The sequence below is a fragment of the Anomaloglossus baeobatrachus genome, chromosome 5 (genome assembly GCF_048569485.1).
Source record: "Anomaloglossus baeobatrachus isolate aAnoBae1 chromosome 5, aAnoBae1.hap1, whole genome shotgun sequence".
NCBI lineage: Eukaryota > Metazoa > Chordata > Amphibia > Anura > Aromobatidae > Anomaloglossus > Anomaloglossus baeobatrachus.
In genome coordinates, this window is record NC_134357.1 from 92,643,885 (window position 1) to 92,665,536 (window position 21,652).

At 47.9% G+C, this 21,652-nt stretch overlaps 1 protein-coding gene across 1 annotated transcript; it reads right to left on the reverse strand.

Annotated features, from left to right (window-relative positions):
- Positions 1–276: 276 nt before the first annotated feature.
- CISD1 (CDGSH iron sulfur domain 1) lies at positions 277–15,884 on the reverse strand. Its single transcript, XM_075352344.1, has 3 exons — positions 15,706–15,884; positions 8,468–8,670; positions 277–668 (listed from the first exon to the last, which is right to left on the reverse strand). Exons 1-3 carry the CDS (start codon positions 15,728–15,730, stop codon positions 579–581), a joined length of 318 nt encoding a protein of 105 aa, XP_075208459.1. The 5' UTR covers positions 15,731–15,884; the 3' UTR covers positions 277–578.
- Positions 15,885–21,652: the final 5,768 nt, after the last annotated feature.

Consider the following 21,652-nt stretch of genomic DNA (forward strand, 5'->3'; position numbering starts at 1 on the left):
ATATAATTATATACACACACACACTAACATATGTGTAATAATATAATATAATATATATATGCAAATATGATTTAATAGGACATTTTCCCATGTGGGTCTACCTGTGTAATTGGATCACCTGAGTATTTCCTAGCTGCACTTTATGGATCACCTCTGCCCCCTAGTGGAGTTGCTGCAGTATTACTGCTGGTAGATTTCAAATAAGCGCCACCCAGTGGTTATCTTCAGTATTACCTGATGTCAGTTCTTATGCTACAACAGTAAAGAGCTCTCAGATCAGATTTTTGTACATAATTTAATGTCCATGTCTCAATTCTACATTCCAATGTCAGCATATCACAACATAAAAGGAAAGCGCGTGTCCACCTGAGTAATAAACACAGCTTGTACAGTGGTTTTATACAAATACAGATGGGGCACTTTCCCACCAGATGAGATTTTCCACCACCGCGGGATATAACATTTAAGGCAGGTGACAGGTACAGGCAGTGGGGGTTTTCTGGTAGGAGAGATTTCTCTGCCATAGAGCAATGATTGATAGATACTGTGGTTTATTATTAATGTCGCCCCATCGTTGTTTAGGATTCTTTTTTCTTAATGATTAAAGGTCCAACGTTGTCGCCGGTTTCTTCGTTGTGTTTGGTGTGTGCTCCATCACAAAAAGGAAACTGGAAGATAACGAAATTAATTAAGAAAATACAGAAAAGAAAAATCCTCTGCAAAAAAAAAAAATTACATGTGAGATTCATTATAAAACCTACATTGATTCTTCAAGGATTATTTTAGTACTGAGACTAATGATATGGTCACAGCGGTCCTAGTGCTACAATAAGTGATACCTGTTACGGAGCCATTTTCAGTCACAGCCAATGCATAGAGAAGGGGGCTGGCTTAGCTACTGCAATGAAGAGCCAGCCAGTTCTCTGACCATATAGATGTATTTCTAGGATTAAAACCCCCCAAAACAAACATATATATGGGTATAAAATAATCCCAACAGTGGGGGAAAAAGTATATACCATATATGTAATGGACTTTTAATGCCGGATAAGACTAATCAGTGGGGACCATAAACAGCGGGGTGCTTTAAAAGAAAAAATCCGATATACAGTAATGACTTGTTACCAATATACTTTTGTTTTATTTATTTCAAGTTAAATAGTGCGGTAAAAAAAAAGCACAGGAAGGGCCCAAAAAGACACATACAAGCAAGTACAGAAGTATGCAGGTACAGAAAAATATTCTGGTACAAAAAAAAAAAAAAAAAACCCCACAAAGATTATATTTCAGGACATGAGGTTGCATATACAAATCAAAAGTTTAGTAAATTTTAACCCCCTGTTGGAGAAAATGTATGACCTCATATACAATTGATGATAAAGTGCTAAGTACATAAGCGTAAAGTAGGAGAAAAAAAAAATATATTGTGCAAAATAAGCAATACCTCAGTACAGAACAAAGGGTGTAAAAAGTGTCCAGAAAAGGGCCACGGAGATAATGTATAAAATAAAAACCTTTGTTTAATTTATTTCAAGTCATGGCTATATATTGGATTTTTTCTTGGTTCTTTTTTTTTTTTTTAAGCACCCCTCTATTAAAGTTCCCTTACCACGTAACACAGAAGAAGAAAAATAAAAAGAAAAGCTGTTCTGTGTGGCGCACAGGTCCGGAGGCAACACTGACCGGACCTAGGATGAAGCAGCTACCCGACTGAGCATCTGGGCTAAATGAAGCCTTAAAGGAGTTGTCCAATTGGAATAAGCTATCGCCTTTCTGTAAGATAGGTGATGCTTTTTAGATTGGTGGAGTCCAACCTGCTGGGACCTCACTGAAGTAACAAAATAAAAAGGCACTTGTAAATCCATTAGTATGGAACAGTAGTGTGAATGCCTGACCAGCACTCCATTATCTATGGGACAGCAGGAGAAAAAAAAAAAGAAAATTTTGTTACTTACCGTAAATTCTTTTTCTTATAGTTCCGTATTGGGAGACCCAGACCATGGGTGTTTAGCTTCTGCCTCCGGAGGACACACAAAGTACTACACTTAAAAGTGTAGCTCCTCCCTCTGAGCTTATACACCGCCTGGTAGCCAGTCCTAGCCAGTTTAGTGCAAAAGCTGAAGGAGAATAGCCACCCACAAGTAGAACAGAGTAAGAACCGGAACAACCGGAGACTGTCCACGACAACAGCCGGTGATAACACACGGAACAAGAAAATTGCCAACAGGTAACAGGGAGGGAGCTGGGTCTCCCAATACGGAACTATAAGAAAAAGAACTTACGGTAAGTAACAAAATTCTCTTTTTCTTTATCGTTCCTTTGGGAGACCCAGACCATGGGACGTTCCAAAGCTGTCCCTGGGTGGGAATAAACAGAAAAAACTAAGAAGTAGGCAGAACCTAACTTCACAAATGGGCGACAGCCGCCTGAAGGATGCGTCTGCCCAAGCTCGCATCTGCCGAAGCATGAGCATGCACTTGGTAGTGCTTCGAAAAGGTATGCAGGCTAGTCCAAGTGGCAGCCTGACAGACTTGTTAAGCCGAAGCCTGGTGCCTAAAAGCCCAAGAGGCACCGACAGCTCTGGTCGAGTGTGCTTTGATCCCCGGCGGGGGAGGCACCTGAGTACTCTGGTAGGCGTCCGAAATGGTCGATCTAATCCAACGGGCCAAGGTCGGCTTAGAAGCAGAGAGACCCTTGCGCCGCCCTGTGGTTAGCACAAAAAGAGAGGTGCACCGCCTAAGCGCAGCGGTGCGAGACACATAAATCCGGAGAGCACGCACCAGATCTAGAGTATGCAGCGCTTTCTCAAAAGTGATGAACAGGGGCCGGACAGAAGGAAGGCAAGGAAATATCCTGGTTAAGGTGGAAGGGAGAGACCACCTTAGGAAGAAAGTCCGGGGTCGGACGGAGAACTACCTTGTCTTGGTGAAAAACCAAAAAAGGTGACTCCGAGGAGAGCGCAGCCAAATCAGAGACTCTCCTGAGAGAAGTTATGGCAACTAGAAAGGCCACCTTTTGAGAAAGACGATACAAAGAAACCTCCCTAAGGGGCTCGAAAGGGGGTTTCTGCAATACCGTGAGGACCAAGTTAAGGTCCCAAGGATCCAAAGGCCGCCGATAAGGCGGAACGATGTGAGACGCACCTTGCATGAAGGTGCGGACCTGAGCCAGCCGGGCGAGACGCCGCTGGAACAGTACTGACAGAGCTGAGACTTGTCCCTTGAGAGAGTTGAGGGACAGTCCTAGCTGCAGACCGGACTGTAAAAAAGACAGAAGGGTCGGCAACGAGAATGGCCAAGGAGAATGGCCGGAAGAGCGACACCAGGACAGGAAAATTTTCCAAGTCCTGTGATAGATCTTGACGGAGGAAAACTTACGGGCCCGAGTCATAGTGGAGATGACTTCAGGAGGAATACCAGAAGCCGTCAAAATCCAGGACTCAAGAGCCACGCCGTCAATTTGAGTGCCGCAGAATTCGGGCGGAAAAACGGATCTTGCGAGAGCAGGTCTGGACGGTCCGGAAGATGCCACGGCATCTCCACGGACAGTTGGAGTAGGTCCGGATACCAAGCTCGCCTGGGCTAGTCCGGTGCAATGAGGATGACTCGACGACCCTCCATTCTGATCTTGCGCAGGACTCTGGGCAAGAGAGCTAGAGGGGGGGAAACACGTAGGACAGACGAAACTGGGACCAGTCTTCAACCAGAGCGCCCGCGGCGAAGGCCTGAGGATCGTGGGAGCGAGCCACGTAAACCGGAACCTTGTTGTTGTGATGGGATGCCATTAGGTCCACGTCCGGAGTGCCCCACTTGCGGCAGATTGACTGAAACACTGCCGGGTGCAGGGACCACTTGCCACTGTCCACGGATTGACGGCTGAGATAATCTGCCTCCCAGTTTTTTAAGCCAGGGATGTGGACTGTGGATATGGTGGACTTGGAGTCCTCCGCCCATTGAAGAATGCGTTGGACCTCCAACATTGCCAGGCGGCTGCGTGTCCCGCCTTGGTGATTGATGTAGGCAACCGCTGTCGCGTTGTCTGACTGGACTCGAATGTGCCTGCCCGCCAACAGGTGGTGAAAGGCTAGGAGAGCTAGAAGCACAGCTCTGGTTTCCAGCACATTGATTGAAAGGGCTGACTCGGACGGAGTCCAAGTGCCCTGTGCTCTGTGGTGGAGATGTACCGCTCCCCAGCCGGCTAGGCTGGCATCCGTGGTGAGAATCACCCAGGACGGAGTCAGGAAGGAGCGCCCTTGGGACAGGGAGAGGGGTCGAAGCCACCACTGAAGAGAGCTCCTGGTCCGTGGCGACAGAGCCACTAACCTCTGTAAGGAGGAAGGCCGCTTGTCCCAACAGCGGAGTATGTCCAGCTGCAGAGGACGCAGATGGAACTGGGCAAAGGGAACCGCCTCCATGGAGGCCACCATTTGACCCAGCACCTGCATCAGGCGCCTGAGGGAATAACGGCAGGGCCTCAGGAGAGAGCGCACCGCTAGCCGGAGAGACTGCTGTTTGATTAAGGGCAACTTCACAAGTGCCGGCAAAGTCTCGAACTGCATCCCTAGGTACGTGAGACTCTGGGTCGGAGTCAGAGTGGATTTGGGAAAATTGACAATCCACCCGAATTTGGCTAGGGTGGCGAGAGTGAGCGAAACACTCCGCTGACAGTCTGCGCTGGATGGACCCTTGACTAGAAGGTCGTCCAGATAAGGAAGCACTGTTAACCCCTGGAGGTGCAGGACCGCAATCACTGCCGCCATGACCTTGGTGAATACCCGAGGGGCCGTGGCTAACCCGAAGGGGAGAGCCACGAATTGGAAATGATCCTCTCCTATCGCAAAATGTAACCAACGCTGATGTGACACTGCGATTGGCACATGTAGATAGGCATCTCTGATGTCGATGGACGCCAGGAAATCCCCTTGGGTCATAGAGGCAATGACTGATCGCAGAGACTCCATGCGAAAATGCCGCACCCGGACATGCTTGTTGAGAAGCTTGAGATGCAGGATGGGCCGGAAGGTACCGTCCTTTTTTGGAACTAGGAAGAGATTTGAGTAAAAACCTCTGAACCGTTCCTGAGCGGGAACTGGGACAATCACTCCGTTTGCCTGCAAGGACGCCACGGCCTGCGAGAAGGCGGCCGCCTTGGAGCAGGGGGGAGTTGAGAGAAAAAATCTGTTTGGAGGGCTGGAAGAGAATTCTATCCTGTAGCCGTGAGATATGATGTCTCTCACCCACTGATCGGAGACTTGCTTTAACCAAGCGTCGCCAAAGTGGGAGAGCCTGCCACCGACTAAGGACGTGGCTAGAGCGGGCCGAGAGTCATGAGGAAGCTGCCTTAGTGGCAGAACCTCCTGCGGTCTTCTGCAGACGCGCTTTTGGGCGCCAGTTGGATTTCTGATCCTTGGCTGAGTTAGCGGACGAGGCGGAAGGCTTAGAGGATGACCAGTTGGAGGAACGAAAGGAACGAAACCTTGATTGATTCCTACCCTGGGCGGGTTTCCTGGTCTTGGTTTGTGGCATGGAAGTACTCTTCCCGCCAGTAGCTTCTTTAAGGATTTCATCCAGCTGTTCACCAAACAGCCGTGAACCAGCAAAAGGGAGCCCAGCAAGAAACTTCTTGGAAGAAGCATCTGCCTTCCACTCTCGAAGCCACAAAATCCTGCGGATAACAAGAGAATTAGCTAAAGCCACCGCAGTGCGGTGAGCAGCCTCTAGCATGGCAGACATGGCATAAGATGAAAAAGCTGAAGCCTGAGAAGTTAAGGTAACCATCTCAGGCATAGATTCCTTGGTGAGGGAATGCATCTCCTCTAGAGAAGCAGAGATGGCTTTGAGAGCCCACACTGCTGCAAAAGTCGGGGAAAACGCGGCCCCCGCAGCTTCATACACAGATTTGGCCAGAAGGTCAATCTGACGGTCAGTGGAATCCTTAAGTGAGGTGCCGTCAGCCACCGACACAACGGTCCGGGCTGAGAGCCTAGACACCGGAGGGTCTACCTTTGGGGAGTGAGACCACTCCTTGACCACCTCAGGTGGAAATGGAAACCCTTCATCAGAACCACGCTTTGGAAAGCGTTTTTCAGGGCAGACCCTGGGTTTGGTCACAGCGGTCTGAAAACTGGAGTGGTTAGAGAACACACTCTTCACTCTCTTAGGCGAGGTAAACTGGTGCTTTTCTGCCAGAGAGAGTTGCTCCTCTGACACTGGCGGATTGAGATCCAGCACAGAATTAATAGAAGCAATCAAATCACTAAGATCTGAGTCACCCTCAGAGAAATCGAAGGGATACATAGCCTCCGAGCCCCCAGTGAGGGCATCCTCCTCATCTTGAGAGTCAGCTCTTGAGGCAGAGCCGTGGGATGGGGAGGGGGAGGAAACCCTGCGCCTTCTCTTAGAAGGACGGGGTCTGAGATCAGATGATGAATCCTCCGTGAGCTCCGATGGACGGAGGTCAGAGGATAGGAGTCCTCTGTCAAGAGTATTAGAGGCACCCTGTGAGGAGGGCTGATGCATATTCATCAAAGTCCTGGACAAAAGTCCCATGGACTCAGCAAATGACCGGGATATGGACCTAGAAAAGGACTCTACCCAGGCCGGGGGTTCAGTGACAGGTGCAGCAGCAGCCTGAGAGACCACTGGGGGTGAGACTCCAGGCTGTGGCACCGCCAAGTTAGAGCAACCATCACAGTGTGGATAAATGCTCAGCTCAGGCAGCAGGAGCTTACATGCAGAATAAAGCTTTGGAGCCTTGCTCCTTGTGTGAGACATGCTGCTGGAGTGGGGGCTTTGCAGAGAATGAACCCCAGGGAGAATATACAGAGGTCCACAACCGGAGACCGGCTGTGGCTTACCAGACCGCTGAGCGCGGTGTTGCGTGCCCTCCAGATCCCGAAGCCCGGTCCCCCAGTCGCAGCACCTCAGCAGAGATGCAGAATGCAGGATGTCCCAGAGCACAGTGAACTCTGCCTGAGAAACTAGGGGGCGTTCCTATAAAAGAGCGGGAACTGGAGGGCTATAGAGACCTGCAGGGAAGGAGGGACGCCCCAGCAGTGGGGAGTGTCCCTCTTCAGTGTAGAACGGCCGCCGGGAGGAGCCGAACCTGTCCCTCTGCATGAGTGACATGCGAGGGCAGGAAAATGAAACTAGGCCTCCGGCGAAGCCGGGGCCTAAATTTAAGCGGCGAGGCCGACAAGCAAGCACCATCGGCGCGGTTCTCAGGCAAAAGCTAGAGAACCCACCGGAAAAGTTAAAACAATCACATACAGCATACTCTCCCCTTACAATAAAGAACCGGGACCCCCAACATACACGTTTCAGGTACTTAGCTGCTGAGACGCAGGGCCATGTCCCTGGGGATGAGTGCTCCGGTCCAACAGAATCCTCAAGGGGCTGTGGATGGAGACCGGACTCCTACCAGGCATGGAGACCGTGCTGGCTCCCACTTCAAGCCAGAGCCCAGAAGGGATGGTGAAGGAGCGCGGCATGTAAGGCTTCAGCCTTGTAAATCAACCTTAACAACACCGCCGACACAGTGGGGTGAGAAGGGACATGCCGGGAGTCCAGACATGGACCCGCTTTTCTTCAAACTCTTTCCAAAAGTCAAACAAATCAGATGAGAATGCATGTGTGGATGTATGCCTCCTGACACAAAGCAATAAACTGGCTAGGACTGGCTACCAGGGGGGTGTATAAGCTCAGAGGGAGGAGCTACACTTTTAAGTGTAGTACTTTGTGTGTCCTCCGGAGGCAGAAGCTAAACACCCATGGTCTGGGTCTCCCAAAGGAACAATAAAGAAAAAATATATAATATCCATATATTGTAACAGGGCCGCCAGTATGTATCATAGAAGTGGTGTAAACCGCTTGTCCATTCTGGTACTTGTAGTGCCATGAATTTTGCTAGCGCACATCAGGGCCAGGTTGCACAGATAGCTGGAGAGCAGGTCAGGTCTGGCTACCCACATACCTCCGCCCATGGGTGTGTCTCACCTGTTAAGATAGAGACTGTGTGACTGGCACCTGGTCAGTGTGTGGGGTCTGTTATGCCTTTAGGAACCTCATGCAGAGGTGTGCGCGCTGTCCACAGGCAGCTGGTGAGTGTGAGGAAGCTGCCATGCTTCTGGAAAGAACCTCATCAAGGAGTGTGTTTACTGACTGGAGTCAGTAGTGGGCATACTGCAACTGATACAGACTGTAGTACCGCGGGTGTATCCCCGAATGGAGGAGGATATTGTAACATGAATAGAACGGACTTGAAATCCATCTGTGTTTAGGTTATGAAGTGCGGTTTATGGATGTGTAAATAAACCAACTGGACTTTTAATGGAAGCGTTTCCTGAGAGATACCTCAATGAAGCACCCCAGATGAGTAACCCCATCACATTCAGTGGGTGAACGGTCACAATATATTTATTTATTTGGTGACTGTCAGTGGGCAGTTTTTGATTTTTATGGCCGATTACCTTTTTGGACCTCCAGCAGCGGCAATACACGGCTTTATCTCCCAAGTCTTCCATGTCGAAGGCATGCACAACCTTAGGATTGTCTTTCTGTATGTCCCGGTTTACCATGGATTTGCAGCACTTGTCTTTGCAGGACAGAGATCTGTAAGCCAGGTATCCTACAGCAGCCGCACCGACAGCCAATGTGGCAGCACAAGCCCATTCTGCAAACCCGGAAACAAATGAGTAAAGTCAGATATTGTGTGTGTAACATCAAAAAGGAGAACATACCATAAAGAGTAACATGTACAAGAACCCCCTGACTGCCGCCCACCACCCAAAATCCAGAGACTTTCAGGATTTTTACCAGTATGAGTAATGGACCTGTGGCCCTCATGCTGGGCCGACTGGAATATAAATATGTTGTGTGTACTAAACCCACACCACACCTGGCAGAGGCTGCTGTGTTACATGACCGGCATCTGCTGCAGTTACCAGTGGTTGCTACTGTTTAACCTATAACAGCATTGAAATGCAATGCTTCTTTCCAAGATCACACGGGCTGCTACTAGCCCCTCGCGCTGCGATTGTATAGTGCACATTGCGAAAGGGCACCCATACGTGCCATCATTGTCCTCCTGTGAGGAAAGCTGGGCTTTATACGAGATCATCTCGTCTATGTACTGCCATACAAATGTAGGACAGTACATAGAATAAAAAGTGGGGATATGCTCGGCTCGACCACTGAGATAGGTGATCAGAAGAAATCTTAATGAAGGCGAGTGTCACTAACATGAGACACAGAGACAGACACAGAGACACAGAGACACAGAGACACAGAGAGACAGAGAGACACAGAGAGACAGAGAGACACAGAGAGACAGAGAGAGACAGAGAGACAGAGACACACAATAATATTATATTATATTATATTATAATATATATATATATATATATATATATATATATATATATATATATATATATATATATATATACACATATACATATATATATATATATATATATATATATATATATATATATATATATACACACATATATATACAGATAGAGAGATATACACACACACACACAACACAGATCAGGTGGCCAATAAACCAAAAAGGGTCTATCTGTATAAGGCCACTTTCACATTGCGTTCTGAGCATCGTTCAGTGGTCCTGTTGGGGGCTTACATCCAAACCCCCAGCAAAACAGGATTCAGACGGATATGCCAACGGGATCGCTGACTATAATGGTGCAGACAGTCACCATGTGCTCTGCCTGCACCATTTTCGGGAGTACACGCTTTGTGGAGGTGGACACCCAGATGCAGTCTACTACATTCAGGTGTCCGCCTCCACAAAGTGTACACTCCTGAAAATGGTACATGACAGAGCACACGGTAACTCCATCTGCACAATTATAGTCAGTGGCCCTGTTGGCGCATACGTCCAAATCCCGTTTTGCGGGGGCTCTGGCGGCCTACGGAATAGGGTGATACACCCGTGGAATAGTGGTAAAGACCCTGTGTGGTGGCAGCTTGGTGCTGTGAAGTGAGCTGAAATGTGGATCTCTGTCACAATTTTGTTTCAAAGCCTGTCAAATAGTGTGTTAAAATTTTCCATCTTTGCAAGTTTCTTTTTCTGGACTATAGTGTGCTGAAGTTAGTGATACTTAGCATATAGGACAAGTGATAAAACAAATTGCAGGTTCAGGTATCCTAAAGAGGGACAAAAAAAAAAAAAAAAAAGTTGAATTGCTTACATGTCCCTCTCTCTTGCCCTCGTGAATACATCTCGTCCTACAAAAACAGCCCTCCTATGGCTGAGTCGATGGCAATAAAAAAAATAAAAAATAAAAAAGTTGCGGCTTATGGAAAAAGGGGAGGTGAAAACTAAAGTGAAGAATCAACGCTTGGCCTCAGCTGGTAGGGGAGAATCTTCAAATGGCCTGTGAAGACACACGAACACATGCGACGGCTTGTCATTACGAGACCAATAAACTCAAGTGTGCTAATAATCCCACCCAACCCAGAAAATACAGGAGCGATTAGTAGAGGTGCGGCTGGAAGGAATGTAACGTCACACCCCGTTCTTACAACAAACCCAGGAAATATTACCAAATCTGATATCCTAAATATAACCAGGCTACACATAGTAAACTGAATCAGCCTGACCGGAAGAAAGGGATTAGATCAGCTAATTTTAAGAACCTTTCATCCTAAAATAGAAAAAAAAAAAAAAAAAAAAAGTTACTTGAGTTTCTAGAAAAGCAGGGCAATATGTTATGTGGCTAAATTACTACAGCAAAACATGAGCATCACCCATTATTTCCACCCCACAGAATAGAAAAGCTGCCTGGTCACTCAATATGGTTTCCCACATCTGGATGCTCTGGATTACACACACCAGCCACCATCTTCTGTTCTCAGCACTGCTCCGGTCATCTTCTGATAATTGTGCCCAGACAGATCACTCCAGTGTTTACTGTGCAGACTTCTCAATGTAAGTCTACGAGGGCCCGAACAAGGCCCTCAGACTTGCATTGACAGCTTGTGACAGTTGGCTGTGACTTCCGGTCAGCCCGAAGCTGCGGTCACAAGATGGTGGAGCAGGACCAGAAGATTGAGGATAATAAGTATTTTACTACAGGAAGAGAACAGAAATCACTGCTGTACCATAAAGGAGAGTCTACTTGTGAGGAATGAAGAACACTATACTATGGCATCCATTTATATATTATAATATATATATTATATATATTTATATTATATACTCTTACCGTTAATTCGGTTTCTAAGAACCCTCCTAGACAGCACAACCTAAATCCATGCTGTCTCATGGAGGGTGATTGGAGAAGATACACATATACAATATATATATATTGTATATATAAAAAATCTTCTCTCCCCTATTAGGTTAAGTTCACACAGAACATATTGCCTATGGCTATTATTGCAAACTTTGTGCGGGATGGGGCTCATTGCATTGCAAAATGGAATCTCGCACATCCACAGCATGACAATGCGGATCTCAGACCCGTAGCTCCTGACGGTATATTTCGCAGGATGCGCACAAAATTTCATAAATATCCATTGCACTTTGCCGTCACTGCAAAACACAGGATGTTCCCCAAGTGAATATGCAGCAGAAAAGCAGCTGTCTGAAATGTGGGAATAATAAAACATGGCCACCTCAGGATGACAGAGGCTGCAGCCATTCATTTAAATGGCCAGTTTGATCCATAACACAGATCAAAAATTGACTTTTTTTTTTGTTTAATCTTATTGTGGACATAGGGTCTTCAAAAACCATGGAGATATGAAGGCCCTGTATATTATACTGGGTACATGCTTTACTTGAGTGAAATCACTGACAGAATACGCCGTGTGAGCGAGGCCTGGAGGTCCAGCACGCGGCAATGCTCCCATCTGTGAGGAAGCAAATACTCCCAAAATAGCAATGCCGCTGAACAGGATCTGCTCCGGTGACACACACGCCGGCGTGATACCATCTAGGAAGGACAGAGAAGTTTTACAGCTTTTCTAATCTTGTGCAGTATCATTCCAAGACAGAAAACGGTGTGATCCGGCAGAAGTGATACACAGCGACATGTAAACCATAACGCAACTCATCAGAGGGCAATCTAATAATAAAGAGGATGCATTATTCATCTCGGAGGATCCGGATTCCCCTCCGAGGCTTCTCATCAGTCCAGAGCCAAAAAACAGATCACTAGATGTGACAAGAGGATTCTGCACAAATTCAACGCATTACAAGATCGGCACACGGCCCTCACTGAGTATAGAGATGTGCGGCCGGCCGGGGGTCTCCTGCCACCCACCATTGAAGCCATGTACATTGTATATTTGGTCAGGACTTTATCGCAATATTTGTAAGTCAAAACCAGGAGTGACAGAATCAGAGGAAAAAAGTGTAATAGAAACACAGCACCATTCTGGATTTTTTTTTTAACCACTCCTGGTTTTGCCTTACAAATACTTAGGTAAAAAAAACTCACCAAATCCTCAATGTGTGCACATGGTCTGAGGCTTGCACTCAGATGACCCGAGGCCGGGCCGTACAGCACCACCTGGGTTCGGACTGTGAATACTACCTAACACATATGATCGGTGATGGATATCGGGGACGGATCATGTGAATACACAAACATGGGAAAAATGTAGATAAGGCTGGGGCCACACAGGGACTACTGCGATCCCCTTGCATGAGACTCGGCTCGTGCTGGCAGTACAGCAGAGCCGAGTCTCATGCTTGTGTCCTTGCAACTGAGGTCCGTTCGTGCGAGCAGACCTCAGCTGCAGGGGGCGGGCCGGCACTCAGGAGGGGAGGGAGGGATTTCTCTCCCTCTCTACTGCGTAGCCGGCTATAGACATTCTCGCTCTGCACGCACGGTACACCGGTGTACCGCGAGTGCAGTGCGATTTTTCTCTCGCCCCATTCACTTGAATGGGTGCGAGAGAAAGAGTCTCGGATTACAATCGCAGCATGCTGCGATTGTTTTCTCGGTCCGATTAGGGCTGAGAAAATAATCGCTCATGTGTGCTGTCACACAGGCTAGAATTGGTCCGAGTGGAATGCGATGTTTTATCGCACTCCACTCGCACCGATTTTCTCGCCGTGTGGCTTAGGCCTAACAGATTAGATCCTTGTGACCATTTACCATGACTGGATATGAAAAAAATCCGGCATATATAGACCGATCTAGCGCTTAATACAGCAAAATCTACATTAAAGGGGCACTTCTACATGGTCACCTCTTACCAAACGGTAGATGAAAACTTGCAGATTAGAAAAGGGCTGACAGTGGGACCCCCTATCCTAAGAACGGAGGTTCTGAAACGCTCCATTCACTCTATGGCACTGCCAGAAAAAGGGAGCGCTGTACTGGGCTCTCTCAGAGGCGGTCACACACACACATGAATGGGGTGCAGGACCGCTGGATCCTAGCAGTAGCACAGTCCTCAGAGTTTGGGTCTGAGACACCAGAACTGCATGATACTACAAATTTCAGTGTTGGGAATAACACTATAAAAAGCATGATGCTGTTCCATAAAGTGATGTCAATGGTATAAAAAAAAAATAAATAAAAAAATACGCTGGTAACGAAGGTAAATATCGGGTAACCAAGGTAAGGGCTTCTTGGTTACCCAATGTTTACCGTGGTTACCAGCATCCGCAGAAGCCGGCTCCTGCTGCCTGCACACGTAGTAGAGTACACATCGGGTAATTAACCCGATGTGTACTGTGGCTATGTGTGCAGGGAGCCAGCGCTAAGCGGTGTGCGCTGGTAACCAAGGTAAATATCGGGTTGGTTACCCGATATTTACCTTAGTTACCAAGTGCAGCATCGCTTCCACGCGGCGCTGCTGGCTGGGGGCTGGTCACTGGTTGCTGGTGAGATCTGCCTGTGTGACAGCTCACCAGCAACCCGTGTAGCAACGCTGCAGTGATCCCTGCCAGGTCAGGTTGCTGGTGGGATCGCTGGAGTGTCGCAGTGTGACATCTCACCAGCGACCTCCTAGCAACTTACCAGCGATCCCTATCAGGTTGTATCGTTGTTGGGATCGCTGGTAAGTTGTTTAGTGTGACTGGGCCTTTAGTGAGCGCTTCTATGTGCAGATAATCCATCCACCTCACAAGTGTTGAGTATCAAGATGCTGCTGATTACATAGCAGGATTATTGCACAGGTGTGCCTTAGGCTGGCCACTACAGTGTGCTGTTTTACAGTATTGGGATCTGCCCTGTACAGCAACAAACAGGATTCATCTATTATGAGAACACCTCTCCAACGTGCCAGACAACATCGAATTCAAGCATTTGCCCACTCAAATCAGTAACACAGACACACTGCAGTCAGATGGAGACCACATTGAGGACGACGAGCAGCAGATCAACTTCCCTGAGACAGTCTCTGAAAGTTTGTACAGGAATTCTTTGGTTATGAAAACCTATTATTGCAGCAGCTGCCCGGGCGGCTGGTCTCAGACAATCGTGGAGGTCCTGGGCTGTGTGGCTACACGTGGTCTGCGGTTGTGAGGTCAGTTGGATGTACTGCCAGCTTACGGTAGAGAAATGAACATTCAATTCATGGGCAACAGCTCCTGCAGTCAGCAAGCCAACTACACGCTCCCTCAAAACTTGTGACATCTGTGACATTACGCTGTGAGATAAAACTGCACATTTTACGCTGGTTTCACATCAGCGTTTTCCTGCCGCACTCGCAGATCCGGCACAAGGACAGTACAGTACATTAAAGTTCACTGGCAAGCTCCGGGCACATGCAGTCATGTGACAGCGTGACCGGGGCTTGCCGCACAGTTGTATTGTACTGTATTGCCCTTATGCCGGATCCGGCAGTGCGGCAGAATACCGCTGATGTGTTTGAGCCCTTAGAGTGGTCTTTTATTGTGGCAAACCAAAGGCACACCTGAGTAATAATCCTGATGTCTAATCAGCATCCTGATATGCCACACCTGTGAGGTGGATGGATTATCACGATGGCTCAGTGGTTAGCACTCAAATCTTGCGCTGGGATCAAATCCCACCAAGGACAACATCTGCAAGGAGTTTATATGTTCTCCCCGTGTTTGCGTGGGTTTCCTCCGGGTACTCCGGTTTCCTCCCACACTCCAAAGACATACAGATAGGGACTCTAGATTGTGATCCCCCATGGGGACAGTGTTGTCACTGTATGTAAAGCGTGATGGAATAGCGCTATAGAAATGAATAAATATTATATATTATTATCTTGGCAGAAGTGCTCACTAACAAGGATTTACACAAATTTGTGAATATTTGAGAGAAAAAGGCCTTTCGTACATAGAAAAAGTTATTGAGCTCATGAAAAATGGGAGCAAAACCAAGTGTTGCGTTTATATTTTTGTTCAGTACGGCTATAAGAGACGCGACCTGTATGATCAATAGATGCCCAGCCACCACCAATCCTGGGACACAGCGCTGACCCATCATGGTAGCACCCCGCACAGTCACACCTGTGCACCTCAGTACAGACAGATGTGATACATGGCAGGATAGTATAGTCATACACCATAACTGGATACTATGGTCACCCCCTTTAAGTATTTTATTTTCTATCCCTATATGCATGCTCATGGTAAGCATTTGCAAATCAGGACTACAAATATCAGCAAGCCCAGACACGCGCAGGGCATGCCGGGACCCACTCCAGCAGGGCTGACCCCCGGGGTCCGTGCAGTAACGCCGCTCACCTCGCAGCCCGTAGTTTGCGCTCATGTCTCCGCCGTCCGCACTGGAGAAGTCTCAAGGACACTCGGCGCTCTCAGCTCGTCACCTGCTCTCAGCAATATCCACCGTGCGGGGAGAAGCCAAGCACAAGAGGGAAGACAGTAAGGTGTCAGAGAACTTCACTGTGTCCGCAGTGCAGCCGACGTCCTCTGCCAGGTAATGTAGTACGTGGGGCTACAACAAAATGGCTCCCGTCCCGTGCTTGTTCTCTGGCGCAGCTTGTGAGGGGAATGTTAGATACTCGGGGTCCGGGAAGCTCTTGGAGCCATTTGTAGTTCGGGCAGAACTAAAACTGAAGCTCATTTTTTTTTAATTTCAAGGCTTGTTACATAAAAAAGCTGAGGAAAAACTCCAGAATGGCTCTATCTACAGACACATGTCTGCCCTGTACTAAACCACTCCTGACTACTCTTCTGAAACATTCAGGAAAAGGGGAGACCTCCCAGAACAGATGACAAATCACTGGTTTGCAAACTTTTAATGTGTCTTCAAAGTTCTGTTAACATATCTAACAAAATAAAATTGTTGTCCACCATTGCGGACATCTTTGTTTTCAAATAAATAAGCCTATTTGGAGCTAAAAATCATGTTTGCAAATTTGTTTCATGACTAATTTTGCACCTTTTTGCTATTTACAGGCTCTTACCAGATGTCGGTAACAACCCATCCAATCCTCACAGGCAATTAAATCTAACCATAAATGTCCGGAAATTAAGTTATGTGTGATAATGAGAAGTGTCACAGGCAAAAAGTATTGACCTCATGAAAAAAAAGAGAGGTGCAAAAGCCATGGAAGGTCATGACAAGAGATGAGCGGAATCACAGATAACCGGGACCGGCGGGTCCCTGTTATCTTTTTTTCTAAATTCCGGTTCTGGTCCAGTCTCCATATAAGTCTATGGGGATCAGAAACCGGAGATTAAAAATGTTGGTAGAAGGGAAAGGAGGGCATGCGCGGTCTACTTACCGAGGAACTGTTATGGCGGTATGCTGCTTCAAGGTCACGCATTCACTTCCAGAGCAGCTAATTAACCTTCATTGATTATGCACTGCTTTCCCACCACCGTCGCCTGTGTTTGGTTGCAGTCAGACACGCCCCCACATTGAGTGTCAGCTGACTTTCCAATTACAGGCACTATGCTTTTCTATTTCGTAGGCCAGGGTCACACTGGCGTATGGTATGCAAGAGCGAATGGTGAGTGATTTGAACTTTCAGTTTTGTTTTTTTTTATTTTTTTAAACTTTTTTTAATTTATTTTACTAGTCCCCCTAGGGGGCTGTAAGGATCAGCAGTTTGATAGCTTGTTCATTTCTCCCGATCAGAGCTGCACAGCCCAGATCAGCTGAAATGCTTCTCTCCTCTTACAGCCAACACTCTGCCGGCTGTAAGAGGAAGTGAGTCATGATAGCAACAGCAGTCATCCCATGACCCTGTGCTACCATGGCAACCATCGGCTCCCCGTGATCGCGTCATGGGGTCTCCGATGGCGGCAGGTTAGTGCCCGTTACCCGCTGCGGCTATTTACATTGCGCTATCACATTTTGTACAAATCAGCAGACATGTGGGACTCACCGCCAGCTCACTGCAGCAGCCGGCGGTGATTATACTGACATAAGGCAGGGGATACCCAGTACGTCCTATGTTGGTAAGAGGTTAAGTAGAGATTAAGGAGACTTTTCAGGATCAGTAAGTTTTATTGCTGTACGATCTCGTATTATCACCTGAGGCTGTACTCTGCACTCCCTGGTGTCCCTATACAGGTTCTTTCATCCTGTCGCTGATTATGTGTCTTAAACCCTTGCTTGCCCTAAACTCACACTGGCTAGTGAGCAGGCCAGTTAGAGAACTAGTCTCTCCTCTGCAAAAAAAGAAACACAATAGTAGGAAAACAGACAGGGGAAATAGACTCAAAAAGGAAAAATACTCCAAGCAGCTACAATACAGCTAACACCACAGCTGCAATTGTCATGAAACAATAGCTTCTGCTGGAGCCAGGCTCCTTCCAAAGTAGACCACGTAGAATCTGAATTCTCATTATTTCACCAGCATCAGATGATGGAACACAACACGTTACTTTATATAGCAAAGGAGAGTGGTAGGAAAAGACCTGCAACTGGGATTAAAACTACAGACAGCAGGCAGTCAGGAAAGAGTGCTTAACCCTTACAGCACTACAAGCATATACAGTAGATGTTATTTAAATACTGGTAGTGTATCTGCTAAACACTAAAGGGGGCTTTACACGCAACAACATCGCTAACGAGATGTCGCTGGGGGTTACGGAATTCATGACGCACATCCGGCCTCGTTAGCGACATTGTTGCATGTGACATGTACGAGCGACTGCTAACGATGCAAAATACTCACCAAATACTCACTCACTGGCGCGAGCTAGGGCAGCTATGTTGTCTGCTCTGGTCGCGATATGGCAGACTGCGCAAGCAGACGTAAGAGCACAGACGCAAAATTTGAAAGTGCGACGAGAATGACGGAGGGCGTCATCCCGTCAATCAAGGAAGGAGGACGGCAATCAGCGGCAGGAGGAGGATAAAGGAGCAGAAAATGAGCCTGCCCATCTGGCAAACCAAGGTAATTAGCATACCTAACGGCCAAGTTTTATAAAGTTATTTTTGGGGTCTGGAAGGGGAGTCAGGGCCAAGGTGCACCTTCACAGAATGCAGCCCAGGAGCTGCAGAAGGTGATTCTTTTAGTTTAATAGGGAAAAATCTGGTGACAGGTTCCCTTTAATTTCATTCTTTCAACAGCAGTTTTAGTGGCAAAATACTCTTCTGTTATTTTTTTTTCATACTTTATATTGTTTTTTAGGGGTTTATTAGCCTTTACACCCCCCTCCTCCTAGTTGGCCCTATACAGTAGTATTGACCTTTAATTGGCCCCCTATAAACTACGGTAATCATGTACATTCCCCATTCTGGTCCCTGTTTTGTAATACTGTTCCACACCTTGGCCCCTTCCTGTAATAATGTTCACAATTTTTCCACTCTTCACATATGGAATACATGCTGCTCCTCATCTATAGCCAGTATCAGGGAATGGGGCGGCGCAAGGAAGTGACATCATGCACCGCCAGTGATGGGGATGTCAGCCTCTGATTGGCTGGCATGTATAGGGATTGTGGTGCCACCACAATAGATTTAATTTGAAAAAGTGGCTGGTGTAGGAGGTCCCCTTCCTCCACGGTCCTGCCAATGCACCGATTGTTATGCCTTCAGGAGCTGTGCCTCATGGGCCGCAGAATGCAAACCTGCTGGAGTGTTTAGACCCCTGCTTAAAACTGGCTACAATATTTTACTCTGTGGGAGAATTTTCAAAACCAGTTCAAGGCAAAAATGATTTAGTAGCCTGAACCAAAAAAAAAAAATCACCATATAAAGCACAGCACTACTGTACATACCTATATATAAAACACAAAGAGTATATACAGTAGCTATATATTATACACATCTGTACTATATACCTGTACATAATCTACCCTTACATATAATATATAGGAATTTACCGATTACTATATAGTACAGAGATTCAGCCGTGTGGCATCCGTGTTAAAAACAGATGTCAAACGTACTTGAAACACGGATGTCTGAAAGGGGCCTAATGGAAATTAATGGGAAACGTGAGCATTTTTCTGAGAGATTTTCCAGAAAAATGCTCGAGTTCACCATTGACTTCCATTATTCTCGGTACTTGAGTCGAGCCCGTCCAAGTGTCTGACCTGTTCGGTTCAAGTACTGAGCACCCGAGCATGGTACTGCTCACTCATCACTGCTCCAAATCTCTGACATCGCTGATCTAGGGAAAAGAGCAGAGAATTCTTGCTTATGGCTCACATGCTCCTGGGGACAGAGAATTCTTGCTTATGGCTCACATGCTCCTGGGGACAGAGAATTCTTGCTTATGGCTCACATGCTCCTGGGGACTCAGCGAGAACCTGCAGGCACGGAGAACTCATCAAGGGCACATGACCTTGGGTATGTTCAGAATGAGTCTTTTTACAAGCAGAGATGTTTCAGGAATCGCTCCGTTTCTATGGAGTTTTGTAAATTGAGGGATCTTATTGTAGAGGTTGTTTCCACTGCATTTTTTTTTATTTTATCTTTTTGCTCCTTTTTCCAGACAATTTTGAAAATTAATTAAACAATGAAGAAATTGTGACGCCCTGGGCAAGCCAGGGGTCACAGGTCATCACACCACCACACCCTACACCCCAGTTAGGAACATCTAAGCTAACCCAAAATCCTTGTTGCCTTCCTCCAGGGGCTGATGTTCACACCAGGGGGTGGGCCAGGCGGTTGGCTCCGCCCACCGAGGAGTTCACAGCCCTGGAGGCGGGAAGAACCAGGCAGTTAGCTCAGGGAGAGCTTGAGTGTGGAGCTAAGATAGAGTTTGGAAGTGAAAGTAGAAGGAAGTGAAGTGGTAGAGGAGCTTAGGAGAAAAGCTGAAGTAAAGTAAAGAGTGACAGTAGTAAAGCCTGAAGTTGGTCCGGGTGTGTGCCCCGGGCCGGGAGACAGCAAGGTCAGCAGACGGCGGTGATTGTCCGCAGGGGTGACTGCTCGGATGTTACTGGAAGGACCGTGGACGGGTGGTGACCCGGCGGTCTGAAGCAGTGTACAAAGAACAGTCAGCACCAGGGCAGGGGCCTTTCGGATCCCGGCAAGGCTAGGAGTCGCCATAATTTGCCAAATCCGTCAGTGAAGGGGACGACTGTCTCCAAACAACCAAGTCCCGATTGAAGGCAACAGCCCAACCATTAAAGCAGAGACACCGCCACCACCAGGGCACCAGTTTCTGAGGGCCAGCGCCTGCGGGCAAAGAGCAGAGCTCCTCCGGTCCAGCTTGAAGCCGGGGAGCGGGTTACCGGTGGGAACCCATCGCAACCATCATCAGCTTAGGTGCAGGAAAAGGGACCATCACCGTCAACTACTGTGGAAGAGCAAGTGCAGCCGTCCGTGGGAACGGTCTTTCCAGCCGTGTGTTTTACCGAGAACTGTGTCACCGTCTCAGGCTGAGTGAGTACCACAGTGCCGCAAGGCACAGCGCTGCCCCCCGCGTCCCTGCGCCCACCAGGCCCTGCATCTCCTACCTCAACACTGGGCCCCGGGATCACCAACCCCTACCCACGGAGGGGCAACACAACAACTTGCTGCTCCACACCATCACTCCCGGGATCCCCATACAGAGCAGCGGTGGTGTCAACAAATCACCACAACCGTGGGTGGCGTCACGGACAATAAACTATATCCCAAAACCCAATCCCCTTTCACTCACGGGCGAGGAGCGCCACTCGAGACCCCCGGGATCCGGCCCACCGCTCGAACCACCACTGAGCAGCAGCAGCCGGACCCGAGCAGAGGGGTGAGCGCAGTGCTGACACCCTCCTCCCCGCCCGCGACAAAATCACTAGTGGTTTTGAAGCAAAAACTCTGACGAAACACTCAAGATGATGCCTGGGTGTAATGCGGTTCTATCAGTGGTCAACTGACATCTCTAAGGGGTACTTTGCATGCTGCGACATCGCTACTACAATATTGTCGGGGTCAAATTGAAAGTGACGCACATCCGGCGCCGATAACGACGTTGCAACGTGTAAAGCCTAGATGCGCCGATAAACGATGGCAAAAGTGTCGTAAATCGGTGATCTGTGTAGTGTCGGACATTTTCATAATGTCGCACCAATAGGAGATACGATGTTGTTCCTCGTTCCTGCGGCAGTACACATCGCTGTGTGTGAATCCGCAGGAGCGAGGAACATCTCCTTACCTGCGGCCGCCGGCAATGCGGAAGGAAAGAGGTGGGCGGGATTTTTATGTCCCGCTCATCTCCGCCCCTCCGCTTCTATTGGCCGCCTGCCGTGTGACGTCGCTGTGACGCCGCACGACCCGCCCCTTAAG

What these genes read in the sequence shown, in the direction of transcription:
- CISD1 (XM_075352344.1), bottom strand. Translation starts at nt 15,730, where the DNA reads ATGAGCGCAAACTACGGGCTGCGAG. An exon ending in CGCAAACTACGGGCTGCGAG is followed by an intron (nt 8,671 to 15,705) that starts GTGAGCGGCGTT and finishes CCGGGTTTGCAG; the next exon opens with AATGGGCTTGTGCTGCCACA. An exon ending in GCTGCTGGAGGTCCAAAAAG is followed by an intron (nt 669 to 8,467) that starts GTAATCGGCCAT and finishes GTTATCTTCCAG; the next exon opens with TTTCCTTTTTGTGATGGAGC.